Source organism: Dromiciops gliroides, chromosome 1 (assembly GCF_019393635.1).
Source record: "Dromiciops gliroides isolate mDroGli1 chromosome 1, mDroGli1.pri, whole genome shotgun sequence".
Lineage (NCBI taxonomy): Eukaryota > Metazoa > Chordata > Mammalia > Microbiotheria > Microbiotheriidae > Dromiciops > Dromiciops gliroides.
The window spans coordinates 481,786,844-481,812,960 of NC_057861.1; the positions used below are offsets into that span (position 1 = coordinate 481,786,844).

At 34.2% G+C, this 26,117-nt stretch overlaps 1 protein-coding gene across 4 annotated transcripts in view; it reads left to right on the forward strand.

Annotated features, from left to right (window-relative positions):
* Window positions 1-26,117, forward strand: part of MLLT3 (MLLT3 super elongation complex subunit) — a 294,509-nt gene that overhangs the window by 148,860 nt on the left and 119,532 nt on the right. For all 4 annotated transcript variants that reach the window (XM_043977572.1, XM_043977575.1, XM_043977574.1 and 1 more), the window contains 2 exons: window positions 1,631-1,713; window positions 15,452-15,595. In XM_043977572.1, the coding sequence (XP_043833507.1) occupies window positions 1,631-1,713; window positions 15,452-15,595 (227 nt within the window). The remainder of the gene's footprint in view (window positions 1-1,630; window positions 1,714-15,451; window positions 15,596-26,117) is intronic.

The window sequence follows — 26,117 nt, forward strand, 5'->3', positions numbered from 1 at the left end:
AAGTCATCAAAACCTTAATGCTGAGCCATGGAAACTTGGGCTGGTACTATCATAGGCCATTTTATTTAGTTTTAAGGTATAGTCCAGTAGTTGCATTTAAAGCAAAGTGGGTTTTTTTTTTGTTTGTTTTTTGGTGAGGCAATTGGGGTTAAGTGACTTGTCCAGCGTCACACAGCTACTAAGTGTCAAGTGTCTGAGGCCTGATTTGAACTCAGGTCCTCCTGAATCCAGGGCCGGTGCTCTATCCACTGTGCCACCTAGCTGCCCCCAAAGTGGGTTTTTTTAAAAGCCTGTTTCAGGAGAGCTATATTTCAAGAAATCAAAAATGAAAACTGCAGTGCAAAAAATAAAGAGGAAGAGAAGGGGTGGGGAGTGGGGAAAAGATATAATACTATGACCATCATTTTCCCATTTCCCTTTGAATTGGCATTTTGGGTCCTCAGAGGGCAGGTATTACTAACTCTCATATAACATAGATTGTTTGGATGACTTGAGTTGAAATCCTACCTCAAAGTTATACAACCTTGCTTAAGTCACTTAACTGCTCTGTGCCTCACCTTCTTTGTCTGGAAAGTGAGAAGGTAAAATAAGGTGACTTGATGGACTCTAAAGTCACTTCTAGCTCTTAATCTGTGATTCTATTTTGCTTGGGGACACATAATTTTAATTTATATTACCAGGATTTGAAATACAGATGAAATTAATCCTCTAATGCTTCTTAGTACCTCTTTTTAAAAGCAGGCTTCCTAGCTGTGTGGCCCTGGGCAAGTCACTTAACCCCAGTTGCCTCACCCCCAAAAACCAAAACCAAAACCAAAAAAAAAGCAGGCCTTCTAGGCCAGCCATCTTTTATTCCTTATACTGCTCAAGTTCTGACTTTGAGAACTTCACTATTGTTGATACCCCCATTCTCTTTGTTGGTGTTGTCTTCCCCCTTTAGACTATAGAGTCCTTGAGGGCAGGGATTGTCTTTATTCTTGTTTAGTGCTTCCCTAGTACTCTGCACCTTGCCTAAGAAGAGTTGGGGCATGATGAGAGTTGTTGGTTGAATAATACATATCTTTGTAATCTATTATTTTATTCTCACCCACTTCTTGGGAAACTTTTGTAGCCACATTTAAAGCAGTAAACATTAAGCAATAACATAATAGCAACAAACCTTTGTTTAAAATAGTTAACTCTTCCACTTCAGATGTGGGGGAGGGTTGAGGGGCATGGCACCTCCAGGAGCAAAATTTTTTACCCCTCCCTTTTTAACCAGAGAAATCTGAATTATTATGGTTCTGAAAGATAAAATATGTTATTATACCTTACTATACATAGATTTTATGCATTTTTGACTTTCTAAATTTTTCTGTGTCATCTGTGGCTTTTGTAAAACTCCTCAAAAAGTCACATTTAATTTCTAACAATACCAGTTATATATTGAAACCACCATGGAAAAAGTCATGATGTGGAAGAGATACAGTCATTACAAATCAACCCAAGGGGTAAAGATTGATTAAGGAATTGGGGAAGGGGGTTAGAATTGAGGAAAGGTATTTGATGAATCAAGATATTATTTATTTTTCTTTTTAAAGAAAAGTTATTTATTCATGTATTTCTTTTTTTTCTCTCTCCCATGTTGCAGTGTGCAAAGATCCACCTTACAAAGTAGAAGAATCTGGGTATGCCGGTTTCATTTTGCCAATTGAGGTTTATTTTAAAAACAAGGTATGTAACATTCATTTATTATATCAATCTATGGAAAACTCCTTTGAAACTCTGTTGAATGCTTTCTTACGTAATACAGATGCAGTTGTTTTGATGTGCCAATATTTTAATTACCAATTATTTAAATCAAATTTAATTCCTCCCCACTACCCTCTGGGTATTATCCTTAAGGATGAATAAAAGAGTAAGGTTTCTAGAATGATTTTTATTTTTTATTTTTCTCAGATTTTAAATTTTCTTAAGTAGGAAAAATCAATTCTTCAGAATAATCATTTTGTAGAAGAGAAAATATTGCATGTATGTGATAAGAAAAGTGGAAGTTAGGTTTTTCTCCTTGAAATTATCCCATCTCCTAGTAGCAGCACCACTGGATTTTTTTTTTTTTTTTGGTCTTGGAAAGAACCATTTCTGATATTTGATATTTAGTTGAGGAGTTCAATGAATGGATGCACACCTATTAGAGTCTGAGATATTAATAGATTGAAAATTACCTTAAAAATTCTAAACTATTTGCAATCTCAAGGGATATATTCTAAGAAGTTTCATGTTTTTCCTTTGCCCACAAAGTCACCCTGTTTCACAGAGCTTGTTTTCTAAGGTTTAGAAAAAACTGGTAGTATATTTAGGATACAGTAAGCAAATTTGTCTTAACAGAAGTGGATTTTGGTTGTGGGAAGCCCATAAAAATGTGATGTTTATAATTGGCCTTTCCTCATCTTTTATTCCAAACTAAGGTGAAGAAAACACTTTTTAGATCCTTTTTTTTTTTTTTTTGGAGAGCATATACTGTTAAAATGATAATTCTTTATATTTGAGTATTATGTTTAATGCTTAAGATAGGATGCATTCTGTCTTCTCTAATAAGTTGTCATGCCAATAATAGTTTGTAGACTATTTTGCACATTGAATTAAAATTTATTCGTTTATTCATTTTTGATTCTTTTTGATTGTGTCAAGACCTCTCCTTGCTCCTCCTCCCAAACCATTCTACGTAACACTGCTATTCAACCCATCAGATCACATTAATTTTCCTGTAATGTGGATTGGATCATAACATTTCTTTGCTTACAAAATTTCAGTAACATCCCATTGTGTAAGCCCTTAGCTTGGACTCCATGGTTAACCATAATATGTCCTTGTACATTTCCAGTCTTTTGCTATTCCCCTTTACATATACTATGTTTCAGCAAAATTGGACTACTTATCATTCTCTGAGAATGCCACGTGCTTTTTCTGTTTCCCTGGTTTTGTTAGTATTAGTCACTATACCTTAGATACCTATTTCTTACTTATTCTGGGAGAGAGTTAACCAAATTTCCTTGCTCATTATAGGTGCTTAATATTTGTTGAATTCGATTTAATAATAACAATAACAGCAACTAAAATTTATATAACACCTACTTTGTGCCAAGCACCCTGCTAAGTACTTTGCAAATGTTATTTCATTTGATCTTCACTAATAGCCCTGGGAGGTAGGTGCTATTTTTAACCTACATTTTATACATGAAGAAATTGAGGCAAACACAAGTTAAGTGATTTGCCCAGGGTCATAAAGCTAGTTAAGTGTTGGATTTGAACTCAGGTCTTCCTGACTCCATACTCTTCTCTTTACTCACTTCTGAGCCATTTTGCTGTGCTAATCAAGATAATCAATGGCAATCCTATCACTCTTCAAAGTCTTGCTTTTACTTTACCTCCTCCTTGAAGTCTTTCCTAATTCTTCCATCCAGAAGTGATAATACTTCCCTCTGAATGATGACACTTTTTTTAACCTCTCATGGATTTGCACCACTTTCTCTTTTTATTGTAATTATTTGCCTTACTTTTTTTGTTTCCTTTTTTAAATGGCAAGTTCCAAGAGAGTGCAGAATGGGTTATTTTCAATTACTGTTCTCATGTGGGTCTAACACAGTATCAACCAATTGTTTAGGTGTTTAATAATTGATGAATGAATAAATGATTGTAGTGCTTTTTACCAAGATATTTGTTTTTATTAGCTGTTCTCTTTGTGGTGGCAAAAAATACCAAGATATTTTGATGCAAACATTATCATCAGTATTACACCGAACCCTTTGATGCTTTGAACTTTCATTTGGGTCATTATATTTATATGATCCTCAATGTAAAGAGATAATCCAAGGTTGTTGAAGACCATATTATTTAAATTGAAGTTTTTGTTTCCTAGTTTGTTAGGAATTGGCATTGTCTGGTAAGGGGCAGGTGATAGTTTGTGTTTATTGTCTAGGGCCTATTGTAACTCAATGTGGAGAGGCTTAATAACTGGAAAGTTGTTTACTGGGTGATGGTTTGTTTTTGTTTTGGCCCCAACATCTTTTGAAGAATATCTACTAGTTATGGAGAGATTATGATTTCTTTGTTAGAGATGTCCAGAATCACAGAAGCTCATAGCTGAAAGGGATTTTCGAAGCTATCTCCAAAAATCTCTTCTATACCATCCCAAGGAAATGTTTATCCACTCTGGCTTGAATGTCTGTTGTGAGATTCACTCACTGCTAGGGAAGGCTTGCCATTTCACTTAATGATGTCACTAATAAGGAGATGACAGTGGAATAGAGAGTGTGTTTGTCAAAGATTGGACTGATGTAAGATTAACAAGGCTTAATTACTGGTTAAATGTGGGGAGAGAGAAAGAAGAGTCAAGATGACAGATTTGGACCTTAGGTAGGAGGGAGTGTTGTTATAGTGCTGTTAGATACAGAAATACATTAGAAATAGCAGGTTTTGTGGTAAAGGTCACTTTTTTGATTGACCAGGTTATTTAAAATGTTTTTTTTACAGGAATTTGGCAGCTTATGTAGGAGTTTAAGCCATCAAATTAGGAAAAATAATTATCTTTAAGTTTTGTTTTTTCAATTAGCTAGCACTTATAATCTCTCTATCATTTTTTACGCACTGTTGTTGGGGTATGAAAAAAGAAGAAAAACAAAACCCTCATAAGAAATATTCATAGTTATATAATTTCAGTCTTTTAAAGTTGTCAATCTCTTGATATCTCTTTGAAACAATTTTTTTCCTTCATTTTTTACAGCATTTTCTCCCCTCCCTCCCTCCCTCCCTCAGGCTGAATTTGAACTCAGGTCTTCCTGACTCCAGGCCCAGTGCTCTATCTACTATGCCACTTAGCTGCCATAGCATGATAGTATTTCATTACATTCATATAACATAATGTTTTCAGCCATCCTCCAATTTATCCATACTCACTTAGTTTCTAGCTTTTGCCATTATAAAAAGAGCTGTCATAAATTTTTTTTTTGCATATGTAGAATGTTTTTCTTTTATCTCTTTCAGGTATTGGCATAGTAACACCTATGTAACACAATGTCATTGTGTTAAATAGTACATGTTTGGTAAATTTTGGTGCAAAAGTTGCCAATTGCTTTCCCAAAAAGCTGAACCAATTCACATCTCCTATAGCAGTTAATTAATATGCTTGTTTTCCTATTGTGTCTTCAGCATTTATCATTTTTCTTTTTGGGAAACTTTGCTGACCTAATGGGTTTAAAATTATTTTTCTTTTCCCCCCTCTAATTATTAGTGATTCGGAGCATTTTTCATAGGTACCTTGGATTTCTTCCCATTTGAAGCTTATATTAGCATATGGTATGAAGTTTTGGTCTCAGAGACTGCTTTCTAGTTTCTCAAATCATGAGTCTTTCCCCCAGTAACTGGGGGTAAGGGTGGGGGTGAGTGTCTTTGGGCTTATTGAACACTGTACTTCTGGAATAATAAATGGCAAATGATGTAAGGTATTGGTCTATGCCCAATTTCTGCTTTACTGATTTAAAGCTTTCCCAACAATTTTTGCTAAATAATGAATTCTTATCCCCAAAACTTGCCAGACACAAGGTCACCTGCTGCAAATTGTGTTATCTGTTCTGTTCTATTGATTTGCCTTTCTATTTCTTAGCCAGTACCAAATAGTTTTTGATAATTACTGACTATAATATAGTTTAAGATCTGGTACTGCTAAAACTCCTTCCTTTACAATTTTTTTCATGTGTTCCTTTGATATTCTTGGCCTTTTGTTTTTCCAAATGAAATTTTTTCTAACTCAGAAAAGTACCTTTTTGGTAATTTAATTGGATGATATTTAATATATGAATTAGTTTTGATAAAATTGTCATTTTTTATTATATTGACCCTGTCTTCCCATGAACAATTAATATTTCTCCAATTATCTTAAATTTGATTTTATTTGTATAAAAGTTTTTTAAAAAATAATTATGTCGGGGCAGCTAGATGGCGCAGTGGATAGAGCACTGGCCCTGGAGTCAGGAGTACCTGAGTTCAAATCCGGCCTCAGACACTTACTGGCTGTGTGACCCTGGGCAAGTCACTTAACCCCAATTGCCTCACAAAAACAAAAACAAAAAAATTATGTCCATAAAGTTCCTGGCGTGTACTTTCAGGTATTTTATACTGTGTAGAGTTATTGTAAGTGGAGCATCTCTTACTATCTCTTCTTGCACGGTTTTGTTTGTAGTATCCAGGAATGCTAATGATTTATGTACATTTATTTTATATCTTGCTACTTTGCTAAAATTAGTTTCAACTAATTTTTTAGTTTAGTCTGAGATTTTCCAAGTATGTCATCATCATTGTCTGCAAACAGTTTTATTTTTTGATTTCCTATTCTGTTTTCTCCTATTTCTTTTTCTTCTATTATTTCTATTGTTAGGATTTTGAATACAATATTGAATAATATTTGTGCTAGTGGGCTTCCTTATTTTACACCTGATCGTATTGCAAAGGTTTCTAGCTTATTCCCATTACAAATAATCCTTGCTGGTTGTTTTAGATAAATACTATTTATCAATTCAAGTAAAAATTCATTTATACCTATACTATCAAATTTGTTTTGTTTTGTTTTGGTTTTTTGTGAGGCAGTTGTGGTTAAGTTACTTGCCCAGGGTCACATAGCTAGTTAATTGTCAAGTGTCTGAGGCTGGATTTGAACTCTTGTCCTCCTGAGTCTAGGTCCAGTGCTCTATCAACTGTGCCTCCTAGCTGTCCCCAAGTGTTTTTTTTAAAACAGAAATGAGTGTTGTACTTAATCAAAAGCCTTCTCTGTAGCTATTAATATAATCATAGGATTTTTGTTATTTTTATTATTGATATTATCAATTATCTTAATAGTTTTCCTTATGTTAAACTGCATTCCTGGTATAAATCACACTTGGTTATAATGTATAATCTTTTAGCTAGTGTTTTATTTAGTTTTTTTGCATTCATATTCATTAATGAAATTGGTCTATAATTTTCTTTCTCTGTTGTTACTCTTCCTAGTTTAGGTATTAATATAATATTTATTTCAAAAAAGGATTTTAGTAGAACCTATTCTTTGCCTATTATTCCAAATAATTTATTTATTATTGGAATTAGTTGGATTTTAAATGTTTGATAATTCTTAGGAAGCTTGTTTATGGCATGTTCAATTTCTTTTTATAAAATATATCTATTTTGATAATCTATTTCTTCTATTTATTTAGGATGTTTATATTTTTGTAAATATTCTTTAATTTCACTTAAATTGTTCATTTTTTGCATATAATTGTGCAAAATAACTCTTTATTTGATTTCATTTTTGTTAGTCTTATAGTCACCCTTTTTATCTTTAATACTAGTGATTTGGTTTTCTTTCTTTTCATCATATTAACCAATGGTTTTATCTATTTTATTTGTCTTCCCCCCATAAAACCAACTCTAGTTAAATGGTATTTGTAAACTCTTATGAATCTCACTTTTAATTTTTAGGATATATGATTTAGTGTTTAATGGAGTTTTTTAGTTTGTTTTTTTGAGTTTTTAAATTGCATGCCCAATTCATTGATCTGCTATTTCTGTTTTATTGACAAAAGCATTTAGAGATATATATATATATTTTACTTCTCTTACTTTATCCCATAGGTTTTGCTATGTTGTATCATTATTGTAATTCTCACTAATGAAATGATTGATTGTTTCTGTGATTTGTTCTTTAATTCACTTATTCTTTAAGATCAGTTAGTTTAGTCTCCAATTAGTTTTTGAGCTATGCTTCTATGGTTCCTTATTAATTATAATTTTTATTGCATTATGATTGTAAAGGGTGCTTTTAATATTTCTGCTTTTTATACTTATCTTTCTTGTAAACAATATATTGTAGGATTCTAATTTTTAATCTATTCTACTATCCATTTTAGTTTTATGGGTGGGTTTACCTCATTCACATTCAGTGTTATAATTACTATTTGTGTATTTCCCTCCATCCCATTTTTCCTTACAATTGTTTTTCTCAGCCTCTTTCTACCCTATCCTTCCTCAAGTCTAGTTTACTTCAACCTGGTAGTTCCCTATTCCACACCCATTTAAAGAATCCCTTCTTGATCCTATTCCTTACTCTACTCACCCTCGAAGAGTCCCTCCTTTAACTGCCCCCCCCATTAATATTAATATACACGCCCTTCTAAAAGTCCCTCCCTTGTCCTCTTCCCCACTTTTCTAAATCTTAATTTACACACCTTCCTAAAACTCCTTCCTGTATCTTGTTTCCTTGTCCTCTTGTTTCTTTATGTCCTCTTATTTTTTTTATGTTTAGACATTTATCCTCTTTTAAATGTATATTTTGTTCTTTTTTTGCCCTAGATTTGATGAAACTCTAGCATTACCAGCCTTCTACCTCCACCTGCTTCCTTCTTATCAGTTCTTCCTTTCATGCTTCATTTCTATTAGATAATTGCTCCTTTTAACTATATCCTCCCCCCCATTTTGTTTTTTTTAGAATTACCCCATTATATTCAGGTTAGTTCCTACATTTCTTTGAAACTACCCAAGTAATAAAGATAGTCTTAGGAATACTGATAACATTTTCATATATAAGACAAACAGTTTGATCTTAATGATTCCTTTTTAATTTTTTTTTGTGAGGCAATTGGGGTTAAGTGACTTGCCTAGGGTCACCCAGCTAGTAAATGTCAAGTGTCTAAGCCAGATTTGAACTGAGGTCCTCTTGAATCTAGGGCTGGTGCTCTATCCACTGTGCCACCCAGCTGCCCCTAATTGGTCTTTAATGTTTTCCTTATATTTCTTCTGGATCTTATATAAAATTTTCCAATAAGTATTGGTCTTTTTGTCACATACCTTTTAAATCATTAAATGTCCTTTTCTTTTTCTCATTATAATTTTACTCCACATTGCTTGCTAAGTTATTTTTGGTCCCAAACTTAGCTCTTTTGCTCTTTTAAATATAGTGTTCCAAGACCTTTAAATGTAGAAGTTGCTAGGTCTTGTGAAATCCTGATTGTAGCTCTGCAGTATTTAAATTGTTTCTTGTAATATTTTCCCTTAACCTAGGAGCTCTGAAACTGGGCTCTGATATTCCTTTAAGGTTTTAAGTTTTTTTTTTAAACTGGTATATATCTCTCTTAGTTGATGAATTTTCCTTAATTTCTTGTAACATTGTATCAAGATTCTTTTTTTTTTATTGTAATTTTCAGGTAGTCAAACAATTCTTATATTGCCTCTCCTCCATATCACTTATTTTTCTAATAAGATGTTTTATAGAATCTTCTATTTTTTATTCTTTTGATTTTGTTTTATTATTTCTTGGTGTCTTAAGTTAATTAACTTCCCTTTTCTGAATTCTAGTTTTCAAGGAGTTATTTTCTTCCTTAAGGTTTTGGATCTCTTTTCCCCACTGTTTGACTTTTCATAATTTTTTTTTGTTTTTCTTTGATTGCATTTATTTTCCCCCTAATTTTCCCTCAATCTATATTATTTGATTTTTGAAGTCCTTTTAGTTCTTTCAAGAATTCTCTGTTGGCTTGTTAGCATTTGATGTTGCTTTTTGTAGTAGGAATGGCTTTTTAAAACCTTACTATCTTCTGAATTTGAACCCAGATCTTCTTTTACACCATAGTAGCTATTTATGGTTGTACTCTTTCTCTTTTGCTTACTCATTTTTATTTTGCTTTATTTTATTTTTAGCCTGTTGTAATTGGGTTTTAATCCTAAGTTGTGGGTAATGGTACCCCAGGCTTTAAGTTCTTCTTACTGTTATTTTCATAACTCTGACTAGGGCCTTATGTTCTCCTCTCCTCCTCTAAGCCATGTCATGAGGCCCTCAGTTACACTTTCCCAGAGGTAGGGCAACTCACTGGGCATGTGCTCACTCCTCTTTGCTTCTCCTCACCCACAGCTTTAGCTGGGGCCTGATGTGAGGCATTTAGGCCTCGCATCAGGTGACAAGGAGGGTCCTTCAGCTTTCCCTGATCCCCATGCTGTTCCTAGATGAAAGTTCCTAATGCCCAGGCTGCTATCCCAGGGCTAGTTTTTGATTCAGAGGAGTTTCCATGGAGGAGTTTGTACTCTACTTAGGCCAAACTTCAGCTCTTCCAGTTTCTGTCTTTCTGGAAGTCCTCCCAAGTTGTCTTAGGAGGACTTCTTCTTTACCCCTTTATTTTTCTGATCTGTGTTCACTTTGAGGTGATGTTATGTCTGTTTGTGGAGGCAAGTTGGATATATACTCTTCCATCTTCCCAGAATCTGCTTCTGTTTGGTGCACTTAATGTGTTCTACTCATTGACTTTAAAAAGAAAATCTGCGAAGAACTTTGTAGCATATGTGATTTTTTTTTATATTATTGGTTTTGTTGATATTCATTACCGATACATTTTTTCCCTAGAGTTTTAAAAGAAATTGATGATAAGATTATGTCATCCATGGTTAAAACTTACTGCTAGCCTTTTCCATTCCTTATCACAGGGTTTCTGATCATCATTGGAGAAAGTCATGAAATTGTGCTGATTTCATCTGAATAATTGTGTTAATTACTCTCCTGTAGTATATAGCCCTCTACGAGATAGAATAAGGAATTTGGCTTTAATTAAAAAATATTTTAGGTTGTTTTCATTTATGTTTTATTTTAGTTATTTTCCTTCCCCCAAACCTTTGACAGGAGTAAGAAATGCTATATATGAGGTCTTAGTAGTCTAGGATGAACAAAGTAATTTTTAAACACATTCTTCCAAAAATAATTATTTTCTAGTTCAAATCATGGAGTTTTCTCAATTATTTCAAAATTAAAAAAAAACCCAGTATGTACTCCAATTAAAAGTTTAAAGATGAAAATGTCATATAATTCATATGACATTTTAAAGTTTGCAAAGTTCTTTAGAAATATTATTCTATTGTATCCTTCAAACAACACTAGAGTGTACAGAGGAGGAAATCTGAGGTAGAGATTAAGTGAGTTGCTCATCATATATAGCTAGTGTCCAAGTCTTGATTTGTATTCTTCTCTGCCTTACTCCAAGTCTAGCTCTCTGACTACTGTGCCACATAACTCTTTAGTATGTGGCACAAAGGGAAGGGAAAATGGATGAGAATAAGCACTTATATAGTGTTCACTGTATGTTAGGCACTGTGTGAAGAGCTTTTTCTAAATATGATCTCATTTGATGTTCACAACAACTCTGTGAGTTAGGTACTATTGTTTACCCTATTTTACAGTTGAGGAAACTGAGTAAACAGAGGTTTAAATATATATATTTTGTAATATATTTGAAATATATAATAAATTTTAAATGTATATTGGGTGATTTGCCCAAGATCACAGAGTTAAGTATTTCAGATTGGATTTTAACTGAGGTCTTCTTGACTCTGTGCCCAGCACTCTACTTACTTTGCCACCAGGTATCTTTATAAGGCAAGTGATACAGGTTTTTTTTTTTATCTCAGTCCAGGAAAAGTTCTATTATCTATTTCTTTAGTGTGCATATCTACTTTGCCAACATTATTTAAAATAACTTGAGCAAAATTTTCTTGAGACTGTGTTGTGTTCAATATTCTTGTGATGCCACTCTGAGCATTTAGTTAAGCTGAGCCCCATTCAGCAGACATCATGACAACAGACTCCCAAATCCTTCCAGCTTGGTAGGATATGCTAGACCTAATTCGCTACTGACTTAGCCTTTGAGAACTCAGGGTTATCTTTATTCTGTTATGGTGCCTTGAAGTAAAGCCTTGGTGCATGAATAAATTTAGTGTCTCGAAATCCCTACCTTATGATGAGAACTACATGAGAAAGAAAGGAGATTTAATAGATTATCTATTTTATATCAGACTTGATATAATATGTACAAGGAGGAATAACTTGTTTTAGTTTACAATCTTTCTGTACAATTTCTTTGAGGTTCTATTATTTGGAATAATTTTCTTTTGGTTTTTTATACTTAATACATGGTTGCTTTGTCTTGAAAGTATTTCTGTAATCTTAATTTAGGTAGTAGTGTTTACTGACCATATCCATTTTTCCTGTTTTAACCTTAATTATTATTATTTCTTTCTTAATTACAAGCAAACAAAATTAAAAAAAAATTTGAGTTCCAAATTTTCTCCCCATATGAGAAGGCAAATAACTTGATATAGATAATACATGTACAGATTTACTGACTTTATTCTAAGAAATTGTAAATGAAACTCCAAGATTTGTAGTATTTTCATCCAGCTTACATATTTCAAAATGAATTTACTTTTGACTTTATTCATCACAAGTATTTTCTTTGTTGTCAGATAGTTGGGGACTATCTTTTGTTTTTCTTATTAGTAACAAACTTTTTCAAATGGTGAAACCTTAGGACACAGTCTTAATATTTATATATACACTCAGATAATGGCTACAGTCAAAGAGATACATGAATTTTGTCTATCTTTATATCAAAATTATCTTTTCTCATATTTTTCTTAGTAGACCCTACAATATATTTTGTTGAATTCTCAAAGTTTTCAGTTTTAGTCTTTTATTTTGTGAGACTTGATAGACATATTTTTAAGCACTTAATTTGTGCTAGGCTTTATATAAGAACTGGAGATACAAAGAAAAGCAAAAGATATTCGCTGCCCTCAAAAAATTCACAATCTAGTTGGGGGAGACTATTTCCAAACACTTATAGAAACCAGGTATGTACAGGATAACTTGGAGATTATCAATTAGAGGGAAAGCCCTAGAATTAAAGAGTATTAGGCAGGGTTCCCTTTTGTAGGTGAGATTTTAGATTGGACTTGAAATAAGCCAGAGAAGGCCATGGGGGGAGATGTGAGGGAGAGCATTCCTTGCATTAGGGACAGTTAATGAAAATCCCCCAAATCAGGAGATGGAGTGTCTTGTTCATAGATTAGCAGAGAGGCCAGTGATACTTGATAAAAGAGTATGCGAGTGATGTGGTGTAAGAATACTGAAACTATAGTTGTTAGTAATCGAGATCACTACCATTCTAGATTTAGTTTCTTCATAAATTATATTCCTTAGTGGCCATTCTCATAGTTTTGATGACATTACCAGTTACAGTACCTCCTTTAAGAACTCCTAATTAGTAGTCTTAACATTCTACTAACTAGTGTGGTTGAAATATGTGCTTTCTTACCCTCCTGTCACCTATCCTACAAAGTACACTGAAAATAATGCCATCTACTAAGTTTTGTTTAAATGATGAGGGAAGGTAGTTTTCTGACTCTAAAATGTTATTAGTTTCATGTTTACATTCTTGTTTTGGACTTTTAAGGGATCTCTTTTCTCAAGGATCATGTAACATTCAAGTACGAGGCCCCTGTTTACATAATATTGGTGCCTCAGAATTGATAACAGATGATGTTTTAGTTGGGTGAGGCCTTCATATTATGTGATAGTTATGAGTGTTATTTTCTACATATAAACCTAGTCACTGCTTGTACCTTTATTTTTTTAAATAGGGAACATTAGAGAAGAGAAATAAATTTACTCTCTATCAATAGGTACTTCTCTATAAAATAACTGTGTCTCATTATTTCATAAATCAGTTGACAACATGATGAGAAACCCACATATAAAGGACATAAGAATTAAAAAATATATATTACTACTTGGTCAAAGTTTTGTATCATATACTGCACCCTGCTCAGTTACATAGAAGTATTTGTGCATGAGTGGCGTGTCTTACTGGCTTACTAGTTCATGTTTTAGCTCATGAAATGAAAATTTTTTCTTTTAACTCAAATATGATATTCATAATACTTGAGATATAAAGTGTTTTTTATTAAAGTTAATTTTCTAATTATTTTTTAAATTAAAGAGTTAAACTATATGATATCTTAGATTTCATCTCAGAATCCTATGTAATACTTACTTTTAATTCTGGGAATATCAAAGTTTCCCTAAATTTTTTTTCTTTTCTTTTTTTTTTTTTTTGGCTTTAGGTTGTCTCAGGAAAGACTTAATTTTCATGGGCTTGTATGATTCCTTCTTTCTCCTTCTCCTCCTCCTCCTCCTTCTCCTTCTTCTGGGGCAATGAGGGTTAAGTGACTTGCCCAAGGTCACACAGTTAGTAAGTGTCAAGTGTCTGAGGCTGGATTTGAATTCAGGTCCTCCTGAATTCAGGGCTGGTGCTTTATCCACTATGCCACTTAGCTGCACCCCCCCTCCCCCGGGGGCTTGTATGATGTCTTGAAAACTTTTTTTATCCAATGGGAATGCTGCACATATAGCTTTTTGTTTAGGGGAAAAGTGGCTATACACATATGAAGATCTTCCTCTACAACATTTCCATGGTATTACTTCTGGGGACATGGACACAGACACACACAGACACACTGACATATCTACATTATGTTCTTGGAAACATAGCTATATTCTTCCCAATATCAGAGGTCCATTTTGGTCTGATTGATTTTTTTTTGAGACTATCTCAAACTGCCAAAGAAGTCCACTATCACAGTCTATAACTACCAGCAGGATGTGCCACTATTTTTTATTCTTTAGATCACCTACTGCTCCTATAATCATAAGTGGGTGGCACTATAACTTAGGAGATCAAAATATTGGGTCTTGTTAGTACTGCCATAGCCTAGGGACTCAGACTTCCAGTTGCCCTTGTCCAGGGTCCTACCCCTGTCCAGGGTACTGATCTAAAAAAACCCCCACCACTTTAACTGTTCCTTCCATTAATATGTAGAAAGAGTAATTTTTATTCTTCCAAAGAAGTTCCCAAATACTTCTGTTAATCTCTTACTAGTGACACCAGAATCCTTGGTCAGTATTAATTTCTATTTGATGGCCAGTAGGTGCTTTTCTTTGCCATAAAAGTAAGGAGAGTGCGTATTAAAATTTTGTTTCTGTGAAAATTTTAAGTGTATCTCATTGAATTTTTGGTTGGCTTCTAAACATAAGTTGAAAAAGTAATATGTAGCAAAAGATCCATCTAAGATATTCAGTATTATGTTGAATTTTTCTTTAATATAAATTTTACCTTTTATTCATAGTATTAAAAATTATTAAGTTTTATAATTTTGCTTTTGTATCCATGGCATTTTTTTACATAGGTTCTGCAGGATGAAACAATAGAAGTAGAAGGAATTAAAAAAATTCCAACAAGTCATACAGAAATATAGCTGAGAATAGAACTCCCACCCCTACTCCAGGTTGTTTTGTCTTCACCACTTTCTTTACTTTTATTTATATTCAGGAAAAATGCTGAATTTTATGATAGCACGTGCAACACTTATGTACTGAGAAATTGTTTTTTGCTATGCTGTTGATTCCTTTAATTAAATAGCTTACATCATTTAAAATAAGTCATGAAAACATTCTTTTTTGGGAATACCTACTTTGACAGATTGAATGATAGATGTTTGAGTCTCTTTTCCTCATGTAGATAACCATTTCCTCTATTAGACTTTCTATTTCTGGCTATTTTTCAACCCTCAGGAAGAACCTAAGAAAGTCCGCTTTGATTATGACTTATTCCTGCACCTTGAAGGCCATCCACCTGTAAATCACCTCCGTTGTGAAAAGCTAACTTTCAACAACCCCACAGAGGACTTCAGAAGAAAGCTGCTGAAGGCAGGAGGGGTGAGTGCTGCTACTCATGTCAAAAGCCATCCCATTAAAAAATGTACTGATTTGTTAGTGCATTATAAAATTCAACAAGGTTCTCTCTTCTGCTGAAAATGATACAGAGTTATCTGAAAGATTTAGCTCAGGACTTTCTCATTGTCTCTGAAGCAGAAGGTAAGCAAAAAAAAAAAAATTCTGAACCAGCTACCTGATGTAGGTATATCCTAGCTATGTTTACTACAAAGTCAAATTCTATTTATCAATTAAAAATAATCCTGTCCCTCCTCTGAAACCCCTGCTTTCTACCATTGTGTGGACAGCTCAGACTCAGACAGACTCAGACTCAGAATTTTTTCGAAACTTTTCTCTCAAACTAATTTTGTGGAAGACAATCTCACGGGGTCATTGTTGTTTAAGTTTAAGCACAGAATGTGACTTCACTAAAATTTTAGGTTTTTTCTTCATATACTTGTCTTCATTACCTTACCAAGGGAAGTTTCCATTTTAAAAAACTTAAGATTAATGAGGTTATCATAATATTGTGTATTTAACTCATAGTATCCTGAACTTTGTGTGTGTATATGTGTATGTATGTGTGTGTATGTATGTATGTATATATATATGTGTGTGTGTGTGTATGTATATATATACATATATATACATATATACATATATATATACATATACACACACACACAAGTTTATATACTCATTCTCACTATTCAAGTTGTGGATTGTGAGGATTAGTGCTAATTCTGAGCTATATTACAATTTACTGTAGCTGAGTGACCAGGAGTTTTTGACTGCATCAATGAGGATCTGGTAGAAAGCTATAAAAAATGTGTTCCTAGGTTCCTTGGTATGTCTTTTCAGGGTTATGATTCAAGTATGAGTCCAGGACCAATGAGATTTTCATGTTTTCTGAGGTATGGAGAGTCATAGTGTGTAGTCATTGGATTTTAATCCCTCAGTTACCCCTAATATAGAGCAATGCACATCTGAAAACACATATACTTGAGCCTCTCCAACCCTAATTTCCTGAAACCTTTTCTATCTCTAATTCCTTCCATCTTCTCAGCCTGGAAAAACCTCCCAGGGGCTGTGATAGCTATTGAAAAAATATGATGGAAGAGATAGTCTTGGTATCACTCCGTTGCTACCTTGACTGTGAAAGGGATGGATCTAGAGTTAGTGGTAGATTTAAATATATAGGGACAAGTGGTATGAATTAATGAATGGTAATCAGTACATTCATTGCCTTCTAATTCTTTGGGGGGGGGCAATGAGGGTTAAATGACTTGCCCAGGGTCACACAGCTAGTGTCAATTGTCTGAGACCAGATTTGAACTCAGGCCCTCCTGAATCCAGGACCAGTGCTTTATCCACTGAGCCACCTAGCTGCCCCGCCTTCTAATTTTTTTGTGCACAATTGACTCTGTCCCTCCACAGTTCTGTCCCTCCCATCCCTCCTTAGTACTCCCATGGTGAGATGGTAGAAGGAGCACGCAGATGATGTTCTTGTTCTTCATCTTCACCTTTCTTGTTCTGTATCACACAACACAGTCTCCCATAGAAACAATGGTATGCATCCTAACTTACAGTAATTTAATTAATAACGTACCTTAAATATTGTATATTTGTGACATAGTTTCAGGTTTTTAAAAAGACTTTTAGTTGTCAGCACATAATATTTTGTCTACTTTATGTCTTCACTCAGATTCAGAGTTTAGGAACCTATCAACCATTTTCAGCATCACTTTTAGGGAAAGAATGGATTTTGACCATTAAATCTACCTTTAGAATACAACCTATTTTTAAGTTAGGTACTTACTTGCTGGTTATTAACTGTGGTATTTTTTTGACCCATTCTATAATCATATTCACGTATGTATATGATAAAGCATTATACTGAGGTCCTTTAGCATTCTATTTACTCTCCTTTGGCTACTTTCTAGCTTATCAATTAATATTATTTAATAATGTCCATAATGGGACAAATGTGATCTGTATGACATTTCAGGTATTGGATACTCTCCTCTTAATGGGGACAACTTTATCCTTTTTTTTTTTTTTTACATTATAGCACAATGTTGACTCATTGATTTTGCAGAACACTGAATCCTCTGCATCTTTTTTATATGAACTGAGATATAGCAATACCTTCCCTATCTTGTACTTATTTTAGCCTGTCAAGGTGTTTCTGGATCCTGTCATCTACTGTTTTTGTTGTTGCACTCAACTTTGTGACATCTGTGAATTTGATAAGCATGTAATCTATGTCTTAATTAAATTCATTGAGAAAAATGTTAAATAGCACAGTGAATATTACCTGCATATGGGTGTATGTATATGTGTGATATTTGATTAACAATTTATATTCAAGTTCAGAACCAACCAATAATGACTTTTCTTTCAATGACCATCCCATCCAGTTGTGAACTCACCTGTCATTACACTGCTCTCTCTATGTTACTCATTAAAACAGTATGAGAAAAATCTGTCAAATAATTTGCCCAAATGTAGATAAACTCTCTCTCACCTTGTAGAAAAAGGAAATAAACTTATTCTTGCATAACCTCTGATTGGAGAAGCTTGCCAGTTTTTTTGTGATTATGACTATATTTTCTAGATGTTTATTAATGCTCTTTTTAATTATACATGCTAGAATTTTGTCAGTATTTGAATCTCCCTGGCTCATAGGTTGCAGACTCTTTTTTTTGCCTTTGTCTAGTTTTATGATACATCTCCCATTTTCTATACACCTCTCAGGTTACTTGTACTCATTGAGGACTAGTTGGTGCTTCTTTATTATGTCCCTCCTTAAGATTGGGTATCAGCTTCCTATACAACTCTCATCTTTCTTTTGTATTTTCTATTTCAAAAATCATTTTTCTTAGCTGAGAAAATAGAACCAAAATCATAATTGAGCATCTCTTCATTCCCTGACCATGTCACCCCAATGCTCAAAAGTTTTCAGGTACTAGCTATTGCTTCTACAATAAAATACTAACCTCTCAACCTCTCATTTAAAGTTTTACCGTAATAGGGATTCTACTTTCCTTTTTTGACTTTCATATTTATGCATCTTACACTCCATCTAAACTGACTTAGTAGTTTTCCTTCAAAATTGACATTGCATCTCCTGGTTTTCCTCAACCAAGCCTCTCAAAATCCTTTTCTTCCTTCACAATTTAGTTATGATGATACTTCCTTTGCAAAGTTTTTCAGTGTTGTCAATCTAGTCTAATTATCTCAAATTATCAATTTATGTTTACATGTTGATTTTTCCCAATAAAATATAATCTTTTTAAAGGCAGGAACAATTTCATTTTTGTGTTTGTATTGCCAGTCTTAGTTTTGCTGCCTACAAATAGCAGGTGCTTAATAATTAACTGGTGACTTGAATTTAATAGCTGAAATAAAAACCAGACTACCAGGTCATTTTTATATTTTATTGTCTTAAATCTACTTAATTTTCAAGATAGTTGCTCAAATATCTTTTTTTTTTTAAGGTCTCATTGTACATTTGGGAAAGCAATTTGACTGAGTATGTGTGATTCATTTAAGTACATAGAGTACTTGATAAGGCTTGGCTCTCAAAAATAAATATAACAGAAGCACTTTTTTTTTTACATCCTCTTAGTAATAGTGTGCCTAATGGTTGATTATACACTCAAGATAAACTTGAAGTTACTGATAATTCAACACTATGTCCTGATAAGTTTTCTCTTTCTGTAGTCATCTTTTATCTTTGTTTATCTTTTATCTTGAGAGTTCTCCTTGATCCATAGATTTCCTTTAGGTATTTAAGGGCCCTTTTGAAGATCTCCGGTATTTTCTGATACCACTAAATAATAAAGTTAAAAAAAAATTCCACTTGGTGCATCTTAAAATTCTCACTTCAGGGGTTGTTTTATTGAATTCTGCTCCTTTTAAAATTTTATTACAAATTTGGTCAGTTGCAAAAAAAGAAAATAACTTCTCTTATAAAGGGTATCCCAAAAGTCTTAGCACTTTTAAGCTTCAGTAACTTCAGAAGTATAAATGCTACAAACTCAACAAAAATTCCTTTAAGAGTTAAATGATTTGCCTTTCTTATATACCTATTTAGTTTTCTGAATTTTGAATAATATAGTTTTACATTTTTAAGTGTATATACACACACACACACACACACACACACACACACACACACACATATATAAAAGAAATCGGCATTCTCATTATTCATTCCTTATTCAAAAATTTCAGGATGACATTTTCCCAGGTTGGTAGATCTATAAAGGAGGTACATAGGCTTAGACATGTCAACCACCTATCTCTGTTAGTTAGACTTTTTCTTGTACAGTCATATCAGAATAGTCACACACTCTTTGAATTCTCATTCATTGACTAGGATTCCAAATAACTATTCTTTCAGCCACTGAAAACCAGTTGATGAGTCAATTTTTGTACCTTCTAAAAATGTTTATCAGTGATGTAACACAAGATGGTTATTATGTTAAATTTTAATCAGAAACATCCATGTTTAAAAATTTCTAATAACCTTTCAAATTTGGAAGGGGGGAGGTAAATGAAGTTACTGAACTGTACAACTGCACTTTCCTTTTGAGACATCTTGTATAGGTAGCATTCTTATTAACAGATTATGTTTTAAAAGCATTACGTTTGCCCTGCCAAATTTGTGCCAATTTTTTCAGCATCTATTTTAATATTTACCATTATCAAAATGCAACCTAAAGTCTGCTTTATGTGATGCCTTGCCTCTTAATGATCAAGCATGTATTAGGCATCTATCATATACCTGGAGCTGGGTTATGTTCTGGGATAAAGACAAAACAATGAAATAATTATTCCTGTCAAGGAGCCCATATTCAATCAGTGGAGATAATATGCTTATTAGTATATCTAGAATAATTATATAGAAAATAGACTCATGGTATTTAGTGTGAGAGGGCACTAGCTCTAACAATTTTAGGAAGTGATTTGTGTAGAAATTAGTTCTTGAACTGTGTCTTGAGGAAGTGACTTTATGAAGTGGAGGTGAGGAGTGAGTGCTTTGTATGAGTTGGGGATGGTAAGTGCATAGACATGGAGACAGGATGACATCATTTGGAATAAGGGGAAGACCAATTTAAGTATACTGAATTAGATTGTGGGATTGAGACTCATGTATAAAGAAAATGGAAAATAAGTTGGGGCCAAGTTGTCATGGGGTTTAAAAGCCAAATCAGAAATTTGATATTTTAGATATAATAGGGAGTTACTGGATAGTGAAAAAAAGAAGTTGACATGGCTAAGATCTGAATCTTTCCTATCTATTTGGAGGATAGTTTAAAATGGGAAGAGCCTTGAGTCAGGGTCATTACTTAGTAGTCCAGAGGTGAACTAGTGTGTTGAATGTGTGAATTGAGAGAATGGAGAGAAGTGACCAGATTTGAGAGGTGTTGTGTAGGTGAAATGGCAAGCATTGGCAACTGATTGATATGTGGGATAAGGAAAAGTGAAGAGATATGAAATATTGAACCATTTTTTTTTTTTTTTACTTTTTAAAAGAACTTGATTTTTCTTGCTTTTCGTGCTTCAAATATTTATGATCTAACTCAGGGAGACAATGAGGTTGGATATATAGATCATTTACATAGAAAGAATAATTAAACCCATGGGAGCCAATGAGGTCACCAAGGCAGATAGTGTGAAGAAAAGAGATGAGGTCTCAGGACAGAGCCTGAACATGGAAGGATGCCTGGTTTTACAGAGACTATTCTAGCAAAAAATGAGACCCAGAAGGTGTCCTACCAAGGTATGAACCCAATAATGGCTCCTTGGGCTATCTGATGATTATTAGCCTTGATAAGTTCAGATGAAGGCATCTTCACATTGGATCCAGACAGATGAATTAGTCTCAACTGCTCTGGGAAAGGGTCCATGAGCTGCATTCTTGGAGGGAAAACCTACACCTATGAAATCCTGGATCCTCGAAGTATTGATGTATTAGTCACTATAATTACTTGTCTATTAGTCATCCTGATTTCCATTTAACTTTACCACTTTTCCTGGTGGCTACTTCTTTAGGGCTGGGCCAAATCAGAGGCAGTGGGTATTGGTTCGTGACTCTGTGTCCATTTCTACTTTCATGTCACCAGTGTTAGCTCATGAATATAGGTACAGAATTCTGAAATTTGTGTCATACATCTTATCAAGCAGTGTGTAGCTCATGGTTTAGTTCTTCACAAAGGACACAGTACAATGAAAATAATACATTGGACTTAGAATCTGCATTTGAAAACTGCCTTTGATTCAAAAAGAAAGGAAGAAAAGTGTTGGCTAAGGGCTGTGACTTGAAGGCCTTCCTTGTCACTTTTAGCTCTAACCCTATGATTCCAAGATAGAGCGGTGTTGAATTCATTTTGGTTCCAATTGAATATAACCAGCATTTGTTAATACATTCAGTGTACACGGTACTGTATTATATGAGGTTGGGTATAAAGGGAACATACAAAAAGAATCTCAGTCCCTCAAGGACATTACATTTTAGTTGAAGAACATGCAACACATGAATATAATTATATGCATGGAAATTTGTTTCAGAGGGAAGTTGTTCTAACAAGCATTTAGGAAAAGGTCTCCCACAGGAGCCTATACATAAAGGAAGTTAGGAATTCTAAAAAGTTGAGTTGAACAATGAATATATTCCATTAATGGGAAGCCAGACTGGGCAAATATACAGAATTAGGAAGATGTTCAGTTTATAAGTTTGTAAAAGAATACACCTTTGCAGGAATACATGGGTCTCATTACAAACTGCTTTTGACTTCTTGAGAATGGTCACACTGTTTTAGGATTGGCCACTTCCGTTTTCCAAATTAGCTAAAATATGATTCTAAAGTCAGGTAGTATTTGAGTTTGAGAATATATGTCTATATCAAAAATACTTATAGATGTACAGGAAGATTTGTAAGATCATGAGGATTTTTTTTTCTAATCTCTGAAATCAGTAACTAGGATTCTCTTTTATAAACATATGTATTATTACTGCATCCCTTTTCCATATCTTTCTCTCCTCTATATTTCCAGATGATATCTTTAAAAAGTACATTTTCACTACTACTACCACCACCACCACCAACAATGACGACGACAACGACAACTACAATAACAATAGCCAGGGGGCAGCTAGGTGGCGCAGTGGATAGAGCACCGGCCCTGGAGTCAGGAGGACCTGAGTTCAAATCTGGCCTCAGACACTTAACACGTACTAGCTGTGTGACCCTGGGCAAGTCATTTAACCTCAATTGCCTCACACCAAAAAGAAAAAAAAAAGCTAATTTTTATGTGGGGCAGCTAGGTGGTGCAGTGGATAGAGTGCTAGGCCACAAATTAGAAAGACTCATCTTCCTGAGTGCAAATATGGCCTCTGACACTTAACTAGCAATGTCATTTAACCATATTATGTAAATATTGAGTATATTCTCAGGGCATTTATAGTAGCTTTATCCTTAATGGGGATGTCAGTGTAACTTTTTTTTTTTTTTTGAGTTTGACTTGACTCATATCATCAGCTTCAGGTAGTCAGAGGAAGAAACACAAGTCCTCTTAGGAAACTGAGGAGAGTGAACTAAAATTCTACTGGGTAGATTTCCTTGAAATGGAAACTTTTATTATTGTTGTTGTTGTTAAATTTGATTCAGCATCACATTCTAAAACATGCATGTAAGATAAAAATAGTAAGAAAGGGAAAAGTTACCTTATTTTAGAGTTTTAGTATCCAGTGGAATGAATCCCTTTGCCAGAGGTATTGAGAAAGCCCTTTCTCTCTCTTCCTTTAAAACATGAATTGTTTTCTTTCTTTTTTTTTTCTTTTGGTGAGGCAATTGGGGTTAAGTGACTTGCCCAGGGTCACACAGCTAGTAAGTGTTAAGTGTCTGAGGCCAGATTTGAACTCAGGTCCTCCTGAATCCAGGGCCGGTGCTCTATCCACTGTGCCACCTAGCTGCCCCGAATTGTTTTCTTAAGACCACCAATAGTATTAAATTTTTTCTTTTTCAAATCTCCTGATTTTTTATAGATGCCTTAAATAAGAGTGTCAATAAAGAGAGGATAGATGGTGTCTTCCATCTCCTCTATATACTTTCTCGTATTTAAACTCCAATTGGGATTTGGAGAAATTAAAAAATGTGACATTTAAAATCTAATGTGTGAGGGACAGCTAGGTGGCGCAGTGGATAATGCACCAGCCCTGGATTCAGGACTCCCTGAGTTCAAATCTGGCCTTAGACACTTGACACTTATCTAGCTGTGTGACCCTGGGCAAGTCACTTAACCCTCATTGCCCTGCAAAAAAAAAAATCTAATGTGTGTGTTCTTACCTGCCCCCCAGTGTGGGGGGGAAACTAGCTAGGATTTACTTATAAATTTAGCAACAGTTTAGGCTTTTAAGCATTTATTAAAGTATATTAGAAGTTAGGAGAGAGAGAGAGACAGACAGAGAAAGACAGAGAGACAGAGACAGAGACAGCACACATGTCTCTGAAAGAATGGAAAAACCCTAGCTCAGATCTACACTAGAGAGAGAAAAAAAAGCTCCTTCCCCCAGCCACTCATGCTTCCACAGAGAAAGAGTCCCCATCAGTTCCTCTGGAAGCCCCTTGTAGAACAGGAAGAAGGGTGGTCCCCACACACCGCTCCAAACTATTTGGCTGGTTGCATTTAAGTCCATTGATTGACATGACTTAAAGACAGTCTATGAATTGTGACGTGACTTCCAGGATGCCTATTTGACCTTAGAAACCTCAGAAGGGTCACCTTGTGGCATTCTTTGCAGGGGGTGGTGCCCCTGGTTCTCATAAAAAAAAAACCCCACCTGCAACCCCAAATAGTTTCAGAATATGGAAAATGATAGGTTCCACTGACTTTTCTTTTGTCACACCAGTGTTTGGAAGACCTTTAAGAAACCCAGAATTGTATGATGTAGGTAAATGAATTTGAGAACATGTAAGAAAATGATTATTTGAAGGCTCTGAGAATGTTAACCCTATAGAAGAAAAGACTATGATGAAAGGGTAAAGAAGGAGGGAAGGCTGTTTTGAAATATTTTGAATAACTGACACAAGTAGAAGGATTTGGATATATATTTTTTGTGGTCCTAGAGAGCAGAACAAAGTGAAACAGCTAGAATATGAAAGAGGCAAATTTTAGGTTTGTTGTAAGGAAACATTTCCTAACAATTGGTTAGTTTTGGGGTTCCTGTCCTACCTAAATAGCTTCTGTTAATCTGTATAGAATTTTCCCCATAAATTTATAAAGCCACTTCTCTAAAACATTGAATGGAGAATAGAGACATTTTTGGTTTAAAAAACACACACCCAAATTCCAAATCATATTGCTTATATAGTATAATACAGCTAAATGATACATTTGAACATATTGGAAATTGATGAGTCCTGGCATTTTAGCTATGGAAGTGAACTCAAAGCTTTGTCTTTTACTGACTAATTCTCAGCTCTACTCATAGAATCTCAGGAGTTGGAAGGGTTAGCAGCCTTCTAGTTCAACCTGCACATGAGCACCTCTCACTATAACATATGACAAATGGCTGACCAGTCTTTTCTTCAGTACCATCTGAATCCCTTCTAAAATAGAGGGAAACCTTGAATATTTATGGTAACACAGAACTTATTACCAAATCAGGCATCTTATTCCTATTTTTTAATTTCTCTAAAAAAATTATGTTCTTGTCTTGAGTAGAAATCAGGATGGATGGAAATCTAGGATTTGATTGGTACATATAACACTTAGTCAAAGCAAATATTTATCATTCATAAATTCAACAAATATTAAGCACATGCTAATGCTAATGCTAATAACACCAGCTAGCATTTATATAGTGCTGTAAGATTTGTTGAGTACTTCACATATATTATTTAATTTTATCCTCACAAAAGTCTTGAGAGGTACATGCTTTTATTATCCCCATTTACAGATGGGGAAACTGAGGCAAAGGGTTTTTTTCTTTTTTAAAGTAACTTGCTCAGGATCACACCGCTTTACTTGAACTCAGGTCTTCCTGAGTCCAAATTCTAGCACTCTATGCCTATAACACTGAGCTAGGTTTCAAGAAGGGTACAGAGGTGGATAAGACAATGTCCCCCCTACCCTTTGCCCCTATCTTTGCTAAAGATAAGTCATGTTTCTCAGAATTTTGTCTGGAACATTAGATAATAAAAACTTATCTTTTTTAAAAAAATTAAAATATACTCTTTTATCCATGGTCATACATTTCCCAACTTAATATGAATAAAGGCTTTTAAAGTTGTCTGAACCCATGTGATTGTCAAGTCAGTAGCATTTTCAAAACAAGGTATGTCCACATTTGCTTTCCTACCAAGAAAATGATTATTGTCAACTCCTTTTGTAACTGTCTCTTTTTTGTTTGGTTTTGAGTGGCTCAGTTCTCTAGGATTTTTCTGGTTATTCTTTTACCAACAGTTCAAAGTTTTAAAGTTGTATTTAATCCATTCCTGGTTCGCTTGAGAAA